Consider the following 21,924-nt stretch of genomic DNA (forward strand, 5'->3'; position numbering starts at 1 on the left):
TTATTTTTATAATATTTATATTTTTTGTAATATCTGCATCAACTGTAAAGCGCCCTTGAGGTGATATCTCACAAAAGCGGCGCTATACAAATAATCCTATAAATAATAATAATAATTATACCTGGCTCTCTCATTAAAAAATTAGGCATATTAGATCTATCAAAAAATTTATATGTAAAAATGCAAAAATCAGTCATTTTAAATACATGTAGGATAACAAAAGATTTTTTAAATATTTATATTGAGGGATCAGTAGGATTTATAGGCCCTGTTAGGAGTTCTACCGAGCCGAACCCTCTGATATGAAAATATCTGGAGTCGGTGAATTATTTTCCCATTTGATCTCTGGTGAGTTGACGTATTCTTCTTGTATTGTTTTGAATTTATTTTGCTTATATAATGCACTTGCATAATGTTGATTGACTAGATGATCATTTGTGGAAAAGTGTGTGGAAGGGTTTAGTTTTTCCTATTGGGAAGATTTAAGTCGGAAAAATATAAGGGTATGAAATGGGAAAGAGGGAGGTGGGGAGTACTTACAAATGGAATGCTGGATATCTGCAGTCTTAGTTACTGCAGATGACTTATAAGCTTCTGAAAAGTTTATTATCAATACCAGACATTCTAGCTAATACATCATTATATAATATAGCCATGTCCCAGAAAATTTCACGCGGGGTCGCCAACACAGACTTCTATAATTCTTCCCAGGTGCAGAACTAACTTACTGACGCTGATGCCCCTGTGAAGACTTACTAGGTTAATTATCTGCCTTGAAGGAAATGTGGATATTTTTCACGTGTCCTTCAACAACTTTTAGCACAAATTGTCTTTTTAATTTCAATTATATGCAACTATATTGAATATATATATATATATATATATGTGTTTTTGTAATTTTTAATCGCTTTTGCGATGTATTGGTTTTTTTTAAAATAAATAAATGGTTTCATTTCAGAGGAAATTTTGGTTTTGATTTATTGGTAACCGGGAAATTGAGGACAGTGGCAATTTAAAACACCCTTGAAAAAGGAGAACTGCTCACAGAACTACTAGATAAACTAATCCCAGCGAAAGCTCGTATGTAAGTCATCGACGTTCGTCCTCTTCCTTCTCACGCGTTTTGTTTGAAAATAAAAGACAGAAGATACTAAAATGGTAAACGTCACATACGATCGCTCGCTGGGGCTAGTATAGTTATGTTTAGATGGCGTCTCCACAATTCCACGTGCGCGTAATATTTATGTGCCAAATCGAGGCCTCAGATAATTTTATTTATTTGGCATTTTTAAACGACCCCCTCTACAATCACGTCGTCTGCCAACAGGCAAAAATGTAATCGATAAATTATTTAATCGAGTCTCACCATCAAACGGAACATTTTTTAGCATTTTACTACGATATTTAATGACCGAATAACACAAAACATAAATTCGAGGCAAAAAATCACATTAAATTATTTAATGTTTTGGTTATCCTTGAATGTTTGCTGCATCAGTCACAGATACATATACAATATACACGGTGTCCGGAAACTAGAGAAGCGACATCACAAAAAGAAACCAAAAAAAGAAAAATTTCGATTTTTTTTAAAGTTTTTTCCGGCAACAAAAGGGTTAGAAAAACTTTTGGAGCCGGGTCTCACTTCGACGCATTTTAAAAGACAGTAAACAGCTGATGCCTCAAAATTTCAACTTTAGAGTCATTTTACTCTAATAAAAATGTCCTAAAAATCAACTCTTGATGTAAATTAACCAGATTCCTTATCCTGCCTCTATTGACCGGATGCCGTGTAACCGTTTGAAAATATTTATCAAGAAAAAATGGTTTTTACAATAATATCTACATTTTTGTTACTAACCTAACCAAACCTAACATTAAAATGAGTTTACCCAACTTTATTGATTCTGACTCATCATATAGTTAAATATGAGGTGCACTACGCCACGAAGGCGGAGATTCAAACATTTTGTAATCATTTTTGATCTACAACGTAATTTTGGACTGGTATATACAAAAGTTTCCGACCTCAACGCAAAGATGGCGGTACTCGTCAATAAAAGCTAGTGAATATAGTTGTGCATATTTTGAAAGTTACTCACCAAAGTTTCGCCCATTTTGGAAGTGCAGTTTTTAGATCACAATGGTTTGAGTGAGTCGATGTGTGTGTTTTTGTGAAAATGGAAAAATTGAGTACGTATCGAGCTGTTATTAAATTTTTGTTTTTTCGCAAATCAAAGATGAGTTGGATTCTGGATTTTTTTTGTTTTTTCGCAAATCAAAGATGAGTTGGATCGAGCTGTTATTAAATTTTTGTTCGCAAAACAAAGATGAGTTGGATTCTGTGTATGGGGACTCTGCACCATCATTTACCACAGTGAAATTTTGGGCAGCTGAATTTAAACGTGGCCGTAAGAGTTTGGGAGACGATGAACGTTCGAGACGTCTAAAAACTGCAACTACTGACGATAACATTGCTAAACTTCACCAAATAGTGTTAGACGACCGCCGAATTAAAATGAGAGAGATAGCAAAGGTTATTAAAATGTCAAAAAAACGTATCTATCACATATTAAATCAAGATTTAGACATGAGAAAGCTGTCCGCGCATTGGGTGCCGCGTTTGCTCGCGTTAGACCAAAAACATGTTCGAATGAACATTTTCAACACTCTGTCGGTGCAGTTTAGGCGCAATAAATCTCAGTTTTGGCTCCGATTAATTACTGTAGATTAAACTTGGATACACCATTATACGCCCGAAACAAAAATACAGTCAAAACAGTGGACTGCAAAGAACCAAAAAAAGAGAACCGGCTCCAAAAAAAGGATAAACTGTTTTCTCGCCTGGGAATGTGATGGCGATTGTTTTTTGGGATATTCACGGAGTTATCTTAATTAATTATCTTTAAAAAGGAAGAACTATAACAGGAGCATACTACGCATCATAACTTGACAAGCTGAAATCAGAAATTGCGGAAAAACGGCCACATTTGCAGAAAAAGAAAATCCTGTTTCACCAAGACAACGTGCCTTCTCACACGTCAGCGGTTGCCATGGCAAAAACCCACGAAATACGGTTCGAACTGCTTGACCATCCGCCTTACTCACCAGATCTAGCTCCAAGCGACTCCTTTTTGTTTCCTAATCTCAAAACTGCGCTCGGAGGACAGAGATTTTCGTCAAATGAGGAGGCAATCACCATTGTGAATAATTATTTTGCAGAGAAAAACGCCGAGTAGGTACTATTTGGATGTGTTAGAGAGATGGAAGCATCGCTGGGAGAAGTGTGTAGAGTTACAAGGAGACTATGTAGAAAAATAAATAAAAAACTTAGTAAAAAAAACCTTGTTTTAGGTCGGAAACTTTTCAGACCACCCTCGTATACATAGTATAGGTACTTGAGGCTTGTGGCAAGTTCTAGAGTAGAAGATACTATCAGAATTTAAACGCTGCTTGAAATGGCTTTAGCCGTTTTTGGTGACCAGATCTGAATAGCCAGGTACTTTCCCACATTACTCTTCCCCATCTCTTTTCCCTTCTCACTACCATCAGCCTTACAACATACCCCTATTGGGGATGCCATTGTCTCACTGGCTCTAGACTTTGTTCGGTATATATATTTTATTTGTTCGACTAACTTCGAAAATATTATGTCACAACACATTAAAAATTCGACAACTGAGATAACAACACACATGAAATCAAAATTAAGATGTTTAAAGCCTTGGATTACCAAAGGACTTATTATATCTATCAGAAATGAAGAAAAACTTTACAAAATAACTTTAAAAAATCCCCATGATGAAAAAGCATACATTTTCTATAAAAAATATAAAAATAAATTAACATCTTATATTAAAAAAAGGAAAGAAGAGTATTTTAAAAATAAAATATTATCTTCAGAAAATAACCATAAACAAATTAATGTGGAAAACTGTTAATTTCGCCATAGAAAAACACAAAACATTAAGTACATTGAACATGATAAAAAAATTATAGATGCCAATATACAGCCTAAACAATGTGCAAACATATTTAATTCCTTCTTTGCAAATGTTGGGAAAAATCTTGCGAAAAATATTCATAAGTCTTCAAACCAAGAAAACCATAAAAATAAAAATATACAGAAACGTAATATACTTTCAATGTTTGAAACAACAACAGAATGTGAAATCTCGAAAATAATAGAAAATATGAAAGGAGGTTCGTCTCCCGGTTTTTACGACACACATGTTAAAAACTATGAAACCTCACTTAATAAAACCTATTACTCATTTAATAAACTTAAGTTTAACAAATGGAATTTTTCCAATGAACTACAAAACCACAATAATCTCGCCTATTTACAAATCTGAAGATCCACATCAAGCAACGAATTATCGCCCAATATGTCTAATTTCTAATATAGGAAAGATCTTTGAAAAAATAGTAAAAAAACCATTGGTAAATTTTCTAGATAATAATAAAATATTACATAAAAACCAGTTTGGCTTTATAAAATCACTCAGCACACAAGATGCTATTGCTAACGTAACTTCATACATTTACGAATCATTAGATAAAGGTAAAAAATGTGCGGGTATATTTATTGACCTTAGAAAGGCATTCGATAGCATATCCCATGAGATGCTATTAAAAAAATTGAATAATATCGGCATAAAAGGCAACGCGATTAAATGGATCACCGACTACTTAAAAAACCATCCTCAAGTAGTAAAAATCAATCGTGTAGTGATCAAGAGATTACAAGCTTTGGAATCCCCCAAGGTACAGTGTTTGGACCAATTCTATTTACTATATATGTAAACGATATTTTTTTTCAACCTTTACATGGTCAAATTACGTCATACGCCGATGATACAGTATTAATAATAAGTGATAAGACTTGGGAAAAAGTAGAATTAAAGGCCACAGAAGACATCAACACGCTCAAGAATTTTTTCGACACTAATTTACTGTCACTTAATAATGAAAAGACATTTGTAATTCCATTTGCAATCCATACAAATGATACTCCTAAAGATTTTAACATTGTCATACATAATAATACAAAAATTCACAGCCAAAACTATTGCAAATCAAACTGTACAGTACTAAAAACAACAAATAAAATTAAATATCTAGGAGTAATTATTGATAAAAATCTGAAATGGAAGGAACAAATATGTCAAGTAGTAAACAAAATTAGAAAATTAATATATATATATTTTTAAGAATTAAAAACTTTCTGTCGATAAAAAATTTATATTTAATTTACTATGCCTTAGTTCAATCCACTTTACAATACGCTATTATTAGTTGGGATCCGCGTATAAATGTAACCTTCTTCCAATTGAAATTATACAAAGAACAATTATTAAAATTATATTAAAAAAATCCTTTGACTACCCAACAGAACGCCTGTTTGAAGAATTTCATGTACCTACATTTAAAGATCCTTATATTAAAAACTCATTAATCCAAATTATAAAAGAAACAGATAAATATCAATTTTTAAATGAAAACAGAACGCGACTTAGACATGTTTTTCTAGGCCCAAAACTAAATACGTCTTTTGCACAACATCATTATACTTACCAGGGAAGAACTTTTTTAAATCGTCTACCAGAAGAAATCAGAAGCATTAATGATAAAACCCGAATACTGCTCTCTGTCAAGAGACACTTTAAAAATATTCTGAAAAAAAAACTACTATCACTTAATTAATCTCACAAATATCCTTAGTTTTCCATAACTTCCTTTCTTTTTAAAAATTTATTATATTAATATATTATCCTTCACTACTACCAAAAAAAAAATACTACAGCAAACATACATTTATGTACAATGAATTATTTTAAGTACTAACTAACAACAACATTTATGTACACTCCCCTTCCATACACAAGCAAATGCTTTCAATGGAAGAGTAGCAAAAAGCCCAAGATGTAAAATGAATTATGTACCATGTAAACATATTATTAAAAAAAAATAAAAAAAATATATATTTTATATATATTCCTCATTCGTCATTCCTCAAAATATTAATATCGAAACATATGAACTGTTGCCGCAGTTTAAAGCTAATGAATCCACCTGGATTTTTAAGACGTAAGTTATACACTGTACTCCCATTGAATATGATTTTTTTTTTATATAAATAAATTATAAACAATACAAAACAAAATGAACCTTTGTCTGTCCAACTGGGAAGGATTCCCGTTTCAGGATAGTCAAATTGTGTATTTAGTACATAATGTTCTTACAATGGAATGGCGATGCTGTCAAAACAAATTTTGAGAACATTGTTGATTACATTCGAAGTGACAGGATGGTTTCTTTATCCTCGAAAGAATCGCAAAGATGTAATTTATTACCAGGGTCAATTTGGATAACATTAGTAATTGCATTCAGAACAGATGAATGGTTTCTTTCGGGACATCACAAGTCTGAGATTCTTTCCAGGGCATTTTGGAGAACATTTACAATTGTATAGTTAGAATTTCCACATTTATAAATCAGTATAAGATATATGAATCCTATAGTACTACATTTTTAGAATTTCTAAGGTGATAGAATTTACACATCACTAGACCAGAATATATGCTGCATGACATATGAATTTCCAATTTTAAAATTTCGAATCTTTATTTATTTAAACTAAACTGTCTAATGAAAAGTTTAAAATTAATAAAGTTGTCCGACAGAAGATTGGACCTTACTTTTTCGAAAATGAGGCTGGAGCAACAGTTACGGTGAATGGATTGCGCTATCGAGAGATGATTAATGATTTTTTATGGCCGGAATTAGATGGTATTGATCTGGACAACGTTTAATTTCAACAAGACGGCGCTACGTGCTACACAAGCAACGAAACCATTGATATTTTACGATTGAATATCAAAATAACAGCTCTTATTGGAAAACCCTGTATTTTTAACATTTTGTTTCCTATAGCCTAATAGTTAATTTTAGACATCGTATTAGTATATTTTCACTTTATAATTGTTTTGTAATCTTTTTTTGTGTGTGTCCTTGTGCCGAAAATAAATGAACATTGTTTAAATAAATATGAATTTCGTTAAGTACCTACCTAGGCCGTATTGGATTTTATAAATCATTAAATGTGAAGTGAAGACAATTTTTCTTTAGTAAAAAAATGATTAAACTTGTCGAATACCGCTGCTCGTTTAATAATATTATTAATATGTATGTATAAATATTTTCTTGGTTACAAGTTAATTTCTACAATAAATAACTAATTTTATGTGGTGGGAGATGGTAAAAGATGCATAAAGTTCCAATTTTTCTCATTAAAAATTAAGTTTGAAGGTTAGGAAATGCGCTAAATTATTAAAATAACCCAAACTAAACTCTAAAACCCTATTTTGTGCATGTGCGACTTAAATAGTTGTCTTTATTAAGTATTTGAGTTAAAACCAAGTGATTTTATTTAAAGAGTTTAAAATTAGACAAGTTTACCAAAAAAGGTATTTTCTCCGAGGAAAGGGTAACCGTATTGCTTATAAGTTGATTGAAATAAGCCGATAGTCTGTTTATATGTATGTACGAAACAGCACACAAAGGAAACAATTCATTGTTTTTCCGCCTACTGCAAGGAAGACATATGACAGCTGTCACGCATCGTGACCAGTGGCGCCAATCTCAACTTCCGCTTGCTCCATTTCCCCGCACCGCCCTACTCTTTAATCTCCACTCTACATGATCGGGGAGAGTTGACCTGTCACCGAGAGCCCGGGTGTCTGGCGGGAGATCGGTCGGAGAGAGTATTATGATTATTACGAATACCATATTGGCTAGGCGGGCACTTCGCTGTGTGACAGCGGCGGCCATCTTGGCTTGTTTATTTTAAAGCGCGCCCGAAATAAGCGCGCTATTTTCGACCACTGCCACCGCCTGGCGGCAGCTGAGCGCATTACACACCATCTACACACTTATTATTATGTTATAATTTTTTTCTTCATCCGATAATAGGTACAAACCAAGTACAAACTTACAGTAGGTAAGATAGGTACCTACGCCTACAGAATATTGATACACATAATACTATTATTCTATAGAATTACGTGGTGCCAATGAATGAAAACTGGAAAACTTCAATACCGGGCTGTTCCAGGAAATGGAATAAAAACAACGAAAAAACATGATAGCATCTTTTGTTGACAGTAGTAGTTTAAAGAGCATAGTCAGAAAATACGTGGTTAATATTTCACACAATTTATAAACTACCGTAACTTACTAAAACTAGAAATAAAACGTGTAAAAACCTTAGGTACTAATAGAAACTGTCATTTAACGCCCCTAAAATAGTTCATCGAAAGATATATAATAGCCAGGCTGTACAACCGAAAAGGGTTGTTTATCTAATGTATAAACTTAAAAATTTTCATCGAATTTGAAATATTTCCAAGGTGTTTTAAATATGTTACAGAATTTTAAAATTAATATTTTTTCATTTAGAAGTTGTCGTATTTTACAAACTAGATAAAATTTCCTTTTAGATTTTTGAATTTAGAGTTTAGAGTCTGTCAAATTGCGATGTTGCCAGAAGATATTTCGCAGAGAATTAAATACATTTTTTTATTAAATTTTGCATTGTTTTTAATCAATGTGTAATTAAAAAAACGTTATTACTAATATGTACTTAATTAAAAAACCAGAAAAATGGTATCTTACTTTGTTGACGCCTTTTGAAATAATCCGTTATTATTTTTGCTCATGATTGATGTTCATTCAAATGATGAAAATTCTTAAGCAAATAATTATTGTTCATCAATAATCCAAAAAATCCATATATTTTTCATGTTTTATGAACCCGGCACATGTATAACATCAAACATGCTAATTTAAAGAAAGATGATTTTTTTGTTTAAATATCTTAAGGTTTCTTCACCAGTCAAACAAAGGGCTTGCGCTTACTCAATTTCCAAGTGCGCGTTATTCATTTACTAACATTGTATACTTATTTTTTAATGATAAACTAATGTTTATAAGACAAGGTTTTATAATAATAGCAATAAAGGATAACAAATAATTATAAGCCGAGTAAAAATAAATGTCATTTTGGCGGCATTTATTTTTACTCGGGAGATATTTTCAATTTGTATTGATACTCGTATATCAGGCGACTAATTATTGCTTATAATTATTTATTATTCTTTATGCTATGCATAAAACCTTGTCTTATAAACCTTAGTTTATCATTAAAAAATAATAATATTTTACAAGTCAAAAATCTTTCACCAATAAATGAAGATATTATTTGTCTCGACGCTAGTGAGAAATTTAGCACTAACAAAGCCTTTAGTTTACCAAAAATAAAGTTGGTTGTTTACAGGTGGAAAAAATATAATAAACAGTAATTGTTGATTGAGGTACTAGTACATATTGAATAATCATCAAGACAACTTTATGTCAGAGAATCGATTAAAAAAAAAAATTCACCAATACACAAACTAAAAAAACAGATCAAAGAATGGATAAAAACTAAAGGTTTACAAATTTCCCAATACATTCTTACCCCAAACCAGACATAACAGAAATTAATTAGAATGAATTTAATGTTTTTAGTTCTACTACTACTACTAAATAGATTATTATTGAATAATTATTTGGAAATAAAAAATTGTAAGAAAAATTGTCATCTAATTCTGTTTTGTATTATTCTCTTTCTACTTAACTGTATCTTTAAGTAAACTTCATGTACCTAGTATGCTTTTCTTTTCACTAAATATGTAATATTATGATGTAACAACTATTAACCTATCATGTATACAATACTGCCTATATGGGTGGAACCACAATATCCTCCTTGAGGTGATTGGTTTATTTATGTCCTTGAGTATCGATATCTCAAGGAAGATGATTTTTTTTATTTATGACGCCATACTAACACTTTCTCAATACATGCGAACACCTCAGTATAGGTTCTTCCGGTGAGGTGTTCACAAAACCTCTGTAAACTGTGTATAAAAAAGAATGGAAATAAATACATCTTTCTACAATGTTTAAGAGATGTATTTGAATAATGGAATATGTATATGATGAATGGAATCTGCGAATACCACAGATAAAATAAACAAAGGAAGATACACGAACAAAAAACCCTGGACAGAGGATTAATGGGATTTTGTAAGAATGATATTGAAGCCAAATCTAGGGCGAGGGGAAATTTCCTAGCAGCCATCTTGTATGACAAACTTTGAAATAATTCGATTGTTTACAAAATGGTATTATTGGAGCTATTTTAATTGTATTGTCATATTGTTAATGCAATTATAACGGCTTATGTTTTTTTTGTGTATTTGATTTTCATTAAAAAATTTATGTAGGTTTTGGCATTTTTCTTAGATCTTATCCCTCACCCTGCGGCTTCAATTATTCTCAAATAGCTTCGTCCAGGGCTTATTAGGTTCATGAGAAGATATGGCATGAAAATGTTAGATATCATAGCGATGGTGCCTTGGAGGAATAACATCTATTACTACAAGGGTGGAGCCAATGAAAGCTATGCGATTAGCGTGTAGGTAGAAACAAAGGCGGGGCGCCGCTGTGCATAGATACAATTGTAGTGGTATGAGTGAACGATGCTGGCGACACTATTAAGCGCACGGTTTCTTACTGATAAAGGTTCATGGACCGATTGATTCTCCGGTTTATTTTATTTTATTTATTTATGATTATATATTTATATTATATAAACATAAATATAAATCGAGATAACAATTAAATTAAAAAAAAAACAGTATAATAGAACTAGACTAGACTAGACCAGGTTGGGTTTTAATAGTTTAAATTTGGTCTCCCAATGATCACTGATATAAACCTAATAAATAACAGAAAGTATTTAAACTGCATAACCAATCTTAAGAGGAAGCTACAAGCCAAAAATGTGTGTATTCTTGATATCGTCACGAATATAGGTAATAGGCATTAAAATCGCTTGACAAACGCTCGATTTCAAGCACAAAAGTGGTTTTTATTTATAGTTATTTTTTAATTTTTATTTTATTTAATATATATATAAGTGGGTACAGGATGTTATATGAGTACATATGGTTACAAAATATATTTATTTTCGCAATCTCACCGATTAAGAAACTGGTTCTTGTGTTTGGTGAGAGAGTTACACTAATTATAAGAAAAATACAATACCATTACGCTATAGGTAAGTATATATACAATAGGAATAATATATAAAGAGACAACATCTAAATACAGTCTACATGAGTACAGAATGATAATAAATATCAATAAAGGGAAAAACAGGCAATTATTTCTGAAAGTGTAACTTCAGTTTTAGTTTAAGTATGTTAATATCCTTTAATTTCTTTATTTCAATCTGAAGGTTGTTGAAATACTTTATTCCTAAATAGGTATAGTTATTTTGCATTTGTTTGATATTACATTTTGGAATTTTGATAGTGTATTGATATCTTTTAGATAGGTGGGTTTCAAATTTTTTTATTATATTATCTTTATAAATTTGGATGATTGCATTTTTCTTGAATATATCCTCTACTCGGGGCCCCCCGAAATCTGTAAATAGCGTTTCTGTTGGATACGTGAAGGGTTTCTTGAGGATTACTTTAAGGATTAGCTTCTGGACCCCTTTGATCGGGGTTAGAATCTTATTGTATGACCTTATAATCTTATTTATATTGTAAACAATTTTATATCTATATTTTTAAAAGAAACTGCCACAGATTATTTAAGCTAAAATGTTTTATTTTTTAAAGTTTTTTTTTATGTTATAACACAGTTCTTTTTTTTTTAAGTGTACATTTATATTGTTTTTAAACGGAAACGATAGGAAAACCTTTAATTTATCTAAAGCATATTTTTGTATTCATAATGTAAACCAATTCGTTGCAAAGATTCGAAAATAGTCTTGAAATATATACAGCTTTATCTGTCCCGAAAAAATTTTCATACATCAGTTTTTTTTTTTAAATAGTCCGTTTGTCCGTAATTTCCACTTCTTGCCTCTTGAATTTGTCTGAACGATTTGCAAAATATTACACTGAAATATCTTCTAAGAGATTTCCATATATTCCAGGAATACGATGGCATCGATTACAAAAATTAATACTTAAACTTTGTTTTTTCGCAGATGAAAGCGCTCGGAGAAGTCGTTCCCTGGATAGTTCTGTGATTTTAGACCCCTTCACTGGACACCTGCCTAATGTAAGTGTATTCAATGCTATTTTCTGACTTCCAATCTCTCTCTATCTATTGTGTTTCTCTTCAGCCTATTCCTTTTGTAAATCAAAATGTTCAGTTTCGAAAAATACATCGTCATAAGTGCAGTCGGAGATATAATGCTGGCGTTTGATCTGCGTATGGAAAGCATTTATTACGCTGACAAAATAATATCTGTTGCAATTGCGTTATGAATAAACACTATTCGTTAATCCTCAAGTCGTAAATTATATTACGCGATTCGTTGGATAACATTTCCTAAGGATTTATTATAATTTATGTGAAGTGGTTGAAATTTTTCGGAATATTTTTATGAAAAAATGTGCGAAAGAACTTAAAAAAACCGCCGAACATTGGTGGTATTAATAACTTTTAACGATATGCCTAAATGAAACTTTTGTGGACCGGCTCGACTGAGCGGCAAGATTCGATCATCAGGGTGCGGTGTCAATGGTTCAAAACCAGACGAAAATAATTACAATTGTTATGATCTCTTCTTCAATACATGTAAACTTTCTTTATGGTATTATTTTAAATTAAATGAAAATGACCTACTTTGTTTACACCGCTATTTAAAAAAAATCAAAAGATGTTTCAAAACTATAGGTTCCTTCATCAATCTTCTATTTGGAAATATGTTGATAATTTCTTTAAAAAATAGTGGCGTAAACGATGTTTGTTATTTTTTTACAGTGATTTATTTTTGGGGTATTATGCCGTGTTGCGCTACCTCCTTCTTTGGCCAACGTTTCGGACAGCATTACAGTATCCATCATCAGGTGGTTGGTTATTCAACCAGTTGACGGCATAGGGAGCCACTTGGTTCAGCACAGACGTGGTGTCTCTGGGAAACTGATAAAAGGGACATTCTTATACAATGTGTTCTGTTATTTGAACATGCCGCAATCAGCCAGTTCAGAATTCTTTGGGCGCCATTTGGGCATCATATAAGCACAATGGCGCATATGGCTGTGACTGCACCCGGTGTGGTTTAATGAGGTTCATATCTTGCGAGGGAGAGAGAACTCCGGTAGTTTAATAGTTGGATCCACAACAAGGTGTTTGTTTTTCACATCCGAAGTCCGCCATTGAGTTCGCCACGATTCTAGAAGAGAGTACCTCAATATAAACAGATTTCGTTCCATTTAATTTATTTAACATTAAAGTACCCAAGGCAAGAGGAAGAGGGAGATGTAAATTTGTCTTAATCGCACAACGTTTTAACTCAAATAACTTTTTCCTTTTTCACAAGTTCTTAGAATACCATTCTCGGTTTTTAGCTTTTATACATCTATGCAGCTGAACTCATAGATTGCTTATAATATGATAGCATAACCCCTTACCTCGTAAGCTATTTCCATAGAAGTTGTAAAACGAGCTTTTAAAAATATTACTGAATATTTATTAGTATTTCGGAGTAATCTTATGTTTTTCAACAGGATGAGGAAGTGTCCAGTCCCTCCAGCAGTAAGATGCACAAAACGCCTTGGGGCAAAATGAAAGACATCATCCAAACCAGAAAAGAGTCAGTGAAGAATAAACATAACAGAAACAGCGTCAAATCCAATTCTGATGGCAAAACCAGCGAAAATCACTCCCTTTCCGATGGGGGCTGCGTGTCCCATTCCGAGTCGGCGGAAGTCATCCAGGATCTCACCACAAAACCTCCCAAACGGAAGACATCCAGCCAGGAGAAAACTGAAGCGATGCTGCGACAAGAATCCTTAGAGATGTTGAAACGGACCACTCCAACATTGACAGTTACTATGCCATCTTCAGAAGAACTTGCAAAAGCGAACAAACCCGTGGAAACAAAGCCAAAAGTTAGTCAGGACTTGGCCAAGAGCACAAGCCAGTCTTATGTTAGGACCCGGACTCAGACTCAACATTTGGCTTTAAGGAAGCAGAAAAGCTTAGATATGGTTAAAAAAGCTACTCCTTCAAGGCAACAACCAGGCATGGTGCAAGACTCCAGTGATGCAGATACAGGTTCTCCGGTTGCACAAAGAAGAGATTCCAAGTGGAAGAAAGTCAAGAAGGCATTCCTAACATCAGCCTCGATGTCCACTCCTTCAAGCCCTTCCAGACATTCAGCCTTCTTCGCAGACTACGGTAAGCAACTTGAATATTATTCTTGATACTTTGGTTTTCATCTTATTTATTTATTTATTATCATTACACGCCCTAATGGGCTTTTACACACTACTAAGTTTAATAGTAGAGTATCACAGTTAATATAAATTCTACAAAATAAAAACAATAAAGGAAACATAATACAACGAAAAAAGAAAAAAATTAAATGTTTATTAAATTTTACAACAAAAACATATAATAAAATAAGATAAATTAGTAAAAATGATAAGAAGTCTCACATAAATAGATATTCAAAATAAAAATAAAAATAAATATATTGCGGAAATTATAGATGTCTATTTGTGTCTCGATATGTAAAAGAATTGAAATAAACAATATTTATATTGATTATTTTTAAGATGAAATATATCTCCCAGATCAGAATATTTATTTCCGAGACTGTGAAGTCGTGGAATCGGGGAATTTTGATAAGACAGTGTCAGTAAATTTCGGAAAGATCTTTTGGGTATGTGGATGCTGATTAATTGGAGTAACTCAGGACAGTCAATTTTGTAATGAAGTATTTTATGTAGTACTATAAAATCTGTGTTTGTTCTTCTTTCTGAAAGTTTTAATAGGAACAATTTATCTAGTAAGTAGGTATAATCAATGTTTTCTACAGGAATATGCAATTTATAGTTTATATACTTCAGGAACTTATGTTGAATCTTTTCAATGTTATCGGAATGAATATTGTAAAAGGGAGACCATAATGTAGAGTTATACTCTAGTTGGCATCTAACAAGGGTTTTGTACAACATGATAAATGTGCCTAAATTATTGAAGTCTTTTGAAATTCTCAAAACAAATCCAAGAGTCTTAAGAGCCTTATTGATAATGTTATTAATATGATACACAAAAGTTAGTTTGCTATCGAACAATATACCTAGGTCAATAATTTCACTGACGCAATTTAAGTTTTTATCATTTAATGTATATTGAAAAAAAATTGGATTATTTATTCTGTAAAAATTAATGAACTGACATTTCTTTATGTTCAATGCAAGTTTGTTGATAGAGCACCATGTGTTAATGAAATGGAGCTGATAAATGATGTGCACTCTTATTAATGATATGGAGCCGTTTGAGTTTTTCCTTGTCCTGGAAGGACAAGGAAAAACTCAAAGGTCCGAAAGGAGAAGAGGCCTCCAGGAAAAGTTGCAAGAAAGTTGCTTTAGTTATTTGTAGTGAGAAGATTGGTAGAGCTATTTAATTTTCATTATTCCTTCTTCCATTCTTCCCATCACATATTTCAGCCTCACAAAATTTCGCAATATGCAAGAGTCGAACTGGCTCTTGGAATTTTTTTTTTTACATTAGCTCCACATAGGAGGCCCAGAGGAAAAAAATCCCTTAGGGCCTATGTCATTTTTGGGGATGCTGTGTGGAGGGTCTTTTTAGGGGAAGGAAGAAGAGGAAGTTCTGCGAAGAAAAAGGGTATCAGGGGTGGGTAGGAATCTGTTCCCACTGCGGTGCAAGACGATGAGTCGTGAGAGTCCGGCTGGAGAGGTCAAAAGGTCTCCCGCAAGTGTAGGTAGATGCAAGGCAATGGGTTGAGAGAGTCTGGCTATAGAGATCAAAGGGTCTACCTCAATGGGTCTCTCCCGATCCGGCCTGCCACGCAGTTGGTGGGCAAACGCATCCGCTTCCAAGGCCCGGAAAGGTTTAAGCCCGGGCGCCCCTGTTAAATCACCAAACGTAGCGAAGAACCACATGGAGTGACATATGGCAAAGGTATTAGTTATCCAATGAATGAATCCAGAAATTGATCCAAATTGGATCTTAACTTGCTACACTGAGACCATTTAATATAAACATATAAGTTCGTAATAGGTTATAAGTAATAACACTGAAGTCCACGGTTTTTAAAATGTGGAATAGGATCAAACAACGGGCTTGACTTACATAAGGAAAGGACTGTCCAGTGGACGGCCGAGCCTTTCGACGGGGTGGCTTCAGTTAACAAGGCTACCCGAAATCGGAAAACACTCTCGTCCAGGCCGTCGCCCAGTGGCAGGGTGCGCCCCTACACCATAGATGGAGAATTTCCCTCAAGTAACCGTAATACAAATGTTAAATATGTTATAATTTATATGCATTTTATGTTCTGTATTCAATATCTTGATGGCAGACAGAAAATTGCACTCACCGTAATATATACAATAAATAAACATAATTTGGGCTGTTGGAGACTGATGACAAAGTTATAGTCCTATTTTCGGCTAGACAGAAAAGATTGCACAGTATTTATTTTTAACCGCATGTGCAGAATATCAGGTTACCGACTGTAGTCAATAGCATTCCGAGTCTTAGGACATAGTCATCAATGACTCAATGAGTCTGCAATATGTGTTACTCCCGCTGCGCACGGAAATCGCAAAAATCTTCATTCCATTTGTACCCACATATATAATAATATTATTTATGTTTGTTTGAATGTGTAATCGTGCCCTACCTACTATATAAATATGATTTAATATTAAATAAAACAAAATTAAATATTAATTAATTTAAATTACAAACGACTGACTTATGGTTTTGTTTGACAAGCCCCCAAAGGGCACACAAACTCCAACAGCTCGGAGGGCTTTGAAGCAGAGAATGGACGGTTATCTCGAGAGTATTTCCTCCTGGGGTAAGAATAATCTCGTCGAATTTAATGTTTCAAAGACCCAATCCTGTCTGATTACGTCTAAAAGGGATCCAAATGATAATCTAGTCTCCTTCAACGGAAGCAATCTTCCGAACAGGCCTTCCATTGATATGCTTGGTGTAACTATAAGTGACCAGCTCAGGTACGGGGGCTCCATCGAAGCCAGAGTAAAGTTGGCCTCTCAGAAGCTGGGCGTACTGTACAGGGCCCGCAGATACTTTAATAGTACACAACTGCTCACCCTGTACAAATCGCAAGTGCGCCCTACTGTCGAATTTGGCAGCCATCTCTGGTCCGGAGCCCCTAAATACCTGAACAAAACCCTTGAATCTGTGCAGAAACGGGCGTTCCGTTTGATAGATCCCCAATCTTAACAAACGGACTGCAATCTTTAGAGCACAGGCGTCAGGTAGGTATGCTGTCCTTTTTCTATCGGTATTACAATGGAAGATGCTCTGAGGAACTAGCGTCATTGATCCCTTCGGCACCGGTGCGTAATCGGGATACACGCCAAACGCGCGCCTAACATTTGTACACGGTTGACATTTGTCACATGAGAACGGGTCGCTTCTACGATTCGTTCTTAGGTTCAACAGCACAGCATCTCCAAAGATGACATAGGCCCTGAGGGAAATTATTTTCTTCAAGGCCTCCTGTGTGGAGTTAATATATATATATATATATATATATATATATATATATATATATAAAAAAAAAAAAAAATGGTTGAACACTAATTGTGAAGTGTAGGTGTATAGGTAGGTGCATATATATTCTAAGCACACATTATTCTAAGCTTGTGCTTATTGGGGCAAATATAATTACTAGGCGACATATCAAAATGCTACTGTCGGTTGACTCTGGCTCAATGAACTCTAGAACTCGGATTTTCTTTGAATTTAAGTGTAATTTTCAAAATAAGATGGTTTGTTTGAAGAATTCAGACAAGCGATACTTAAGTATGTATCTACCTATTTTATTGTAGGATTATTTATAAATGAATTATCACAATTCTATGGTAAGAATAAAATATAAAATTAGGTGTTCTTTGATAATAAATAATATTTTAAAAAGTTATAAAAAGAGAAACAATGGATGAAATGAAAACAAACATAACATAAAATTTGACATTATCAGTGGAAATTTTAAACCGGATATAAAAATAAGTTACTCGCAAAATATTTTACCAAACAAGATTTTTTTAAATTGTGAACCTCTAATTATTGGGCTATTTGTATAATTAAATCTTCCCCACAGGAAAAACTAAACCCTTCCACACACTTTTCCACAAATGATCATCTAGTCAATCCACATTATGCAAGTGCACTATATAAGCATAATAAATACAAAACAATACAAGATCAACATGTCAATTCACCAGAGATCATATAGGAAAATAATTTACCGACTCCAGATATTTTTATATCAGAGGGTTGGGCTCGGTAGAACTTCTAATTGCCTATAAATCCTACTGATCCCTCAATATAAATATTAAAAAATCTTTCGTAATCCTAAAATGACTGATTTTTGCATTTTTACATATAAATTCTTTGACAGATCTAATACGCCCAAATTTTGAATGATTGAGTTAGGTATAATGCCAGTAGCCGAAATAACAAATGGTAATATTTTTATAGTCTGGGAATACCAAATTATTTAAATATCGTTTTCTAAATCTGTGTATTTTCGTATTTTTCAGTTTTTGAATGTAACAGGAATTTGGAATAGCAACATCAACGATATAAGTTATTTTTTTTAAATTTGTCATGTAAAACCATATCGGGTCTATTATGACTAATCGTTCGGTCTGTTAGTATAGTTTTATCATAATATATTTTATAAAATTCATTTTCTAAAGATGAATTTGATTAGTATTCATAATAAGGTATATATTACGGCAGTCAATCAAGTTTTTTTAATTACCAAACTTTGGTTAATTATTTTAAAACTTGGTTATGCCTAAATGTACACTAGGGTGTATCGATTTTCAACTTTTTTTTGTTTTCAAATTCCAAGTTGAAAAAAAGTTGCTACTAGGTACCACAACTTACCACAAAAAAATTTGGATTTTTAAAAAAATGTTTAGGTCTCCCGCACAAGGCCCAAAGTTTTAATTTTTTTCAAAAAAATTTCAAATTTTTTTAAAATTTAAAAAAATAAAATCGTAACTTTTGTGTTTATTCCAAGTTAAAAAACAGTAATATAAGGGAATAAAAATAAATAGGTAGTTTAAACTTTAAAAAACATGGTTTTTATATGTACACATATAATTAAAAAATTACAAAATTTCATCAAAATTAACAAACTTTAGGGCTTGTGCGGGAGACCTAAAATCCATTTTTTATAAAAAAAATCGTTTTTACTTATTTTTATGCCCTAATATTACTGTTTTTTTAAATTGGAATAAACACAAAAGTTACGATTTTATTTTTTTAAATTAAAAAAAATTTGATATTTTTTGAAAAAAGTTAAAACTTTAGGCCTTGTGCGGGAGACCTAAATATTTTTTAAAAAATCCAAAACTTTTTGTGGTAAGTTGTGGTACCTAGTAGCAACTTTTTTTCAACTTGGAATTTGAAAACAAAAAAAAAGTTAAAAATCGATACACCCTAATGTACACTCGGACGGTGCTAATATAGAACATCCCGATATAATATGTTCTATAGTTTCCGGATACGCCACACATTTTCTACATAAATCATCAATTTGATTTGTATCTTTGTTTATATGCTTCCTATAATTTTTAGTATTAATGAATCTATCCTGAATGGCAAGCATAAATCCTTCTATTTCTGCGCTCAAATCTCCAATACTCAATAACTTGTTTGACGAAAATTTGTCAACATACTTGGTTGAGATAATTGAAGTGTTTTGCGGGTAAAATTTTATTTGACCAGGAATCTAATAATTTCTGGTTGGGATTTATAAAAATGTTGGCATTCTCGTCGTATAAATTTAAAGGTGTAATGTTACTATCTGCCTTGAATATTATTTTGTGCATTTCTGAGCTATGAGCTTTCCTATGGAAAAAAAGTTCTTTGCATTTCTACCTGATTATGTTTCAAAGAAGTTATTTTGACTATACCTCTACCTCCTAAATTTCTTGGTAAATTAATTCGTTCTATAGTTCTATTAATATAATGTTATTATTATTATATTACTCAATGATAAAATAAAATAGATTCCTAGTTCTCACTTGATCTAAGATGTATCAAAATGGGTAATTCCCGTGTGCATTTTCACTAAGGTACGATGTATGAGTACAATAGAGTAGGAGAGTTGTTGTATGAGTCAATAGATGTATTTACGAATCCAGTCAGTTGTCTGAAGTCTTAGTTTTGATGATATCTGCATCCGGTGTGGGAGCGAGTTTTCAATTCAAATAATCATCTCTAGTATAAATTAGTATTTTAAGTACATGTTTTCCCGGGAATATAATTCGTTCGATGTAGAAGAAAAACCTGAAGTCGTATACATATTCATTATAATAATTATATTGAACAATGTTCAGTAATCATAATATCACGGATGGAAATTTTTATGCAATTTGTCATTGCTTTATTCAGGTGTAGCTAATTTCTAGGTATATTCCTACCAATATTTTATTTATTTCTTGAAATTTTGGATTTGATTTATTAAATAGGAGAAAATTGGAACGCAATTTTTTGGGTTACATAGCTGCTTAAGACAGTGGCAAATCAACACATTTTGAAAAGTGATGAAAAAAGGCATATAAACCTATTTGACCTAGTTTTTTTTCATCACACTAAAAATGAGTAGGTATTCCTAATTCATTTGGAATCTCTTCAAATTATTAGTATACTGGTTAAAAACAGGATTGTAGGCCTTAACGAATGAATTAACTCGTTTCCTGATATTTTTTTTGTAAATCGCGTATATATTCTCACTATTTCGGAACACGTGTTCATGAAAATCATTTTCTTGAACACCAACGTGCATTGCCTTGATAATACATCATAATGAAATAAAAAAAACTACTAAAAAAGTTTTTAAGAAAACCTGTTAATTCATTCGTTAAGACCTGCTTTCCCGTATTTAGCCAGATTACCAATAATTTTAACAGATTCTTAATAAAAAATATTTTACAAGCAATAATTATTGGCCTGAAACACTCATCCACATTGAAAAATCTCCCGATAAAAGATACATGACGCTAACGGGACTCGAACCCGTGTCCCTTCGATTTCCGGTCGACAGCTCTGACCACTGAGCTATGGCGGTTTATCTCTTATCCGCGAAATGATTAAATATTTATACTAGTGCTTCATTCAACAATTACTGCTTGTTGCATGTATCTTTTATCAGGAGATTTTTCAATGCGGATGAGTGTTTCAGGCGAATAATTATTGCTTGTAAAATAATTGTTACCCTTTGTGCTATGCATAAAAAATCTTGTCTTAAACATTAGTTTACCAAAAATTAATTGATTCTTAATAAAGTAGTGATAATAATTTTTCTCCGTGCACTTTTCATGACTTTATATATGTTTTCAAAGGTGTGTTGCAGTATGTTGAATTGCCAATCTCCTGCGCAGCCTAGTTACCTTTTTTGGACGCGAGGTCTACTGTTTATAGATCTGATAATGTTTTTCTGCTTTTAGATGGTGACGAACTTAGCAGTGGAGATTATAGCCAAGCAGTAACCCCAGCGTATGGCGGGAGACCTTTCGGTCTCAGCGGCATATCAGAGAATACCACTAGAAGACCGGCGGACGGACCAAAGAACACAATAGAAGAGGAGATCAGGAGGGACTACGAAGCGTTGCAGAACAGACTGAGCAGGGAGTTCAGTGACAGGGCATTGAGCTGGGCCAACAATAACCAGGCCAGTCCCACCAGAGGGGATGGGAGAAGCCACGAATGGGATAAAGGTAGAAATCAAGGAGGTAATATACATTTTTTGACTGAAAATATTGA

General features: G+C 32.9%; 1 protein-coding gene across 1 annotated transcript in view; it reads left to right on the forward strand.

The window, feature by feature from the left end:
• The window catches only part of LOC149417949 (uncharacterized), a 68,969-nt gene that overhangs the window by 13,896 nt on the left and 33,149 nt on the right, over nucleotides 1–21,924 (forward strand). The window contains exons 2-4 of the mRNA XM_089639251.1: nucleotides 12,113–12,186; nucleotides 13,641–14,313; nucleotides 21,609–21,893. Of these exons, the coding sequence (XP_089495377.1) occupies nucleotides 12,113–12,186; nucleotides 13,641–14,313; nucleotides 21,609–21,893 (1,032 nt within the window). The remainder of the gene's footprint in view (nucleotides 1–12,112; nucleotides 12,187–13,640; nucleotides 14,314–21,608; nucleotides 21,894–21,924) is intronic.

This window comes from Hesperophylax consimilis, chromosome 14, assembly GCF_061612785.1.
Source record: "Hesperophylax consimilis isolate HC1 chromosome 14, BYU_Hcon_1.0, whole genome shotgun sequence".
Classification (NCBI taxonomy): domain Eukaryota; kingdom Metazoa; phylum Arthropoda; class Insecta; order Trichoptera; family Limnephilidae; genus Hesperophylax; species Hesperophylax consimilis.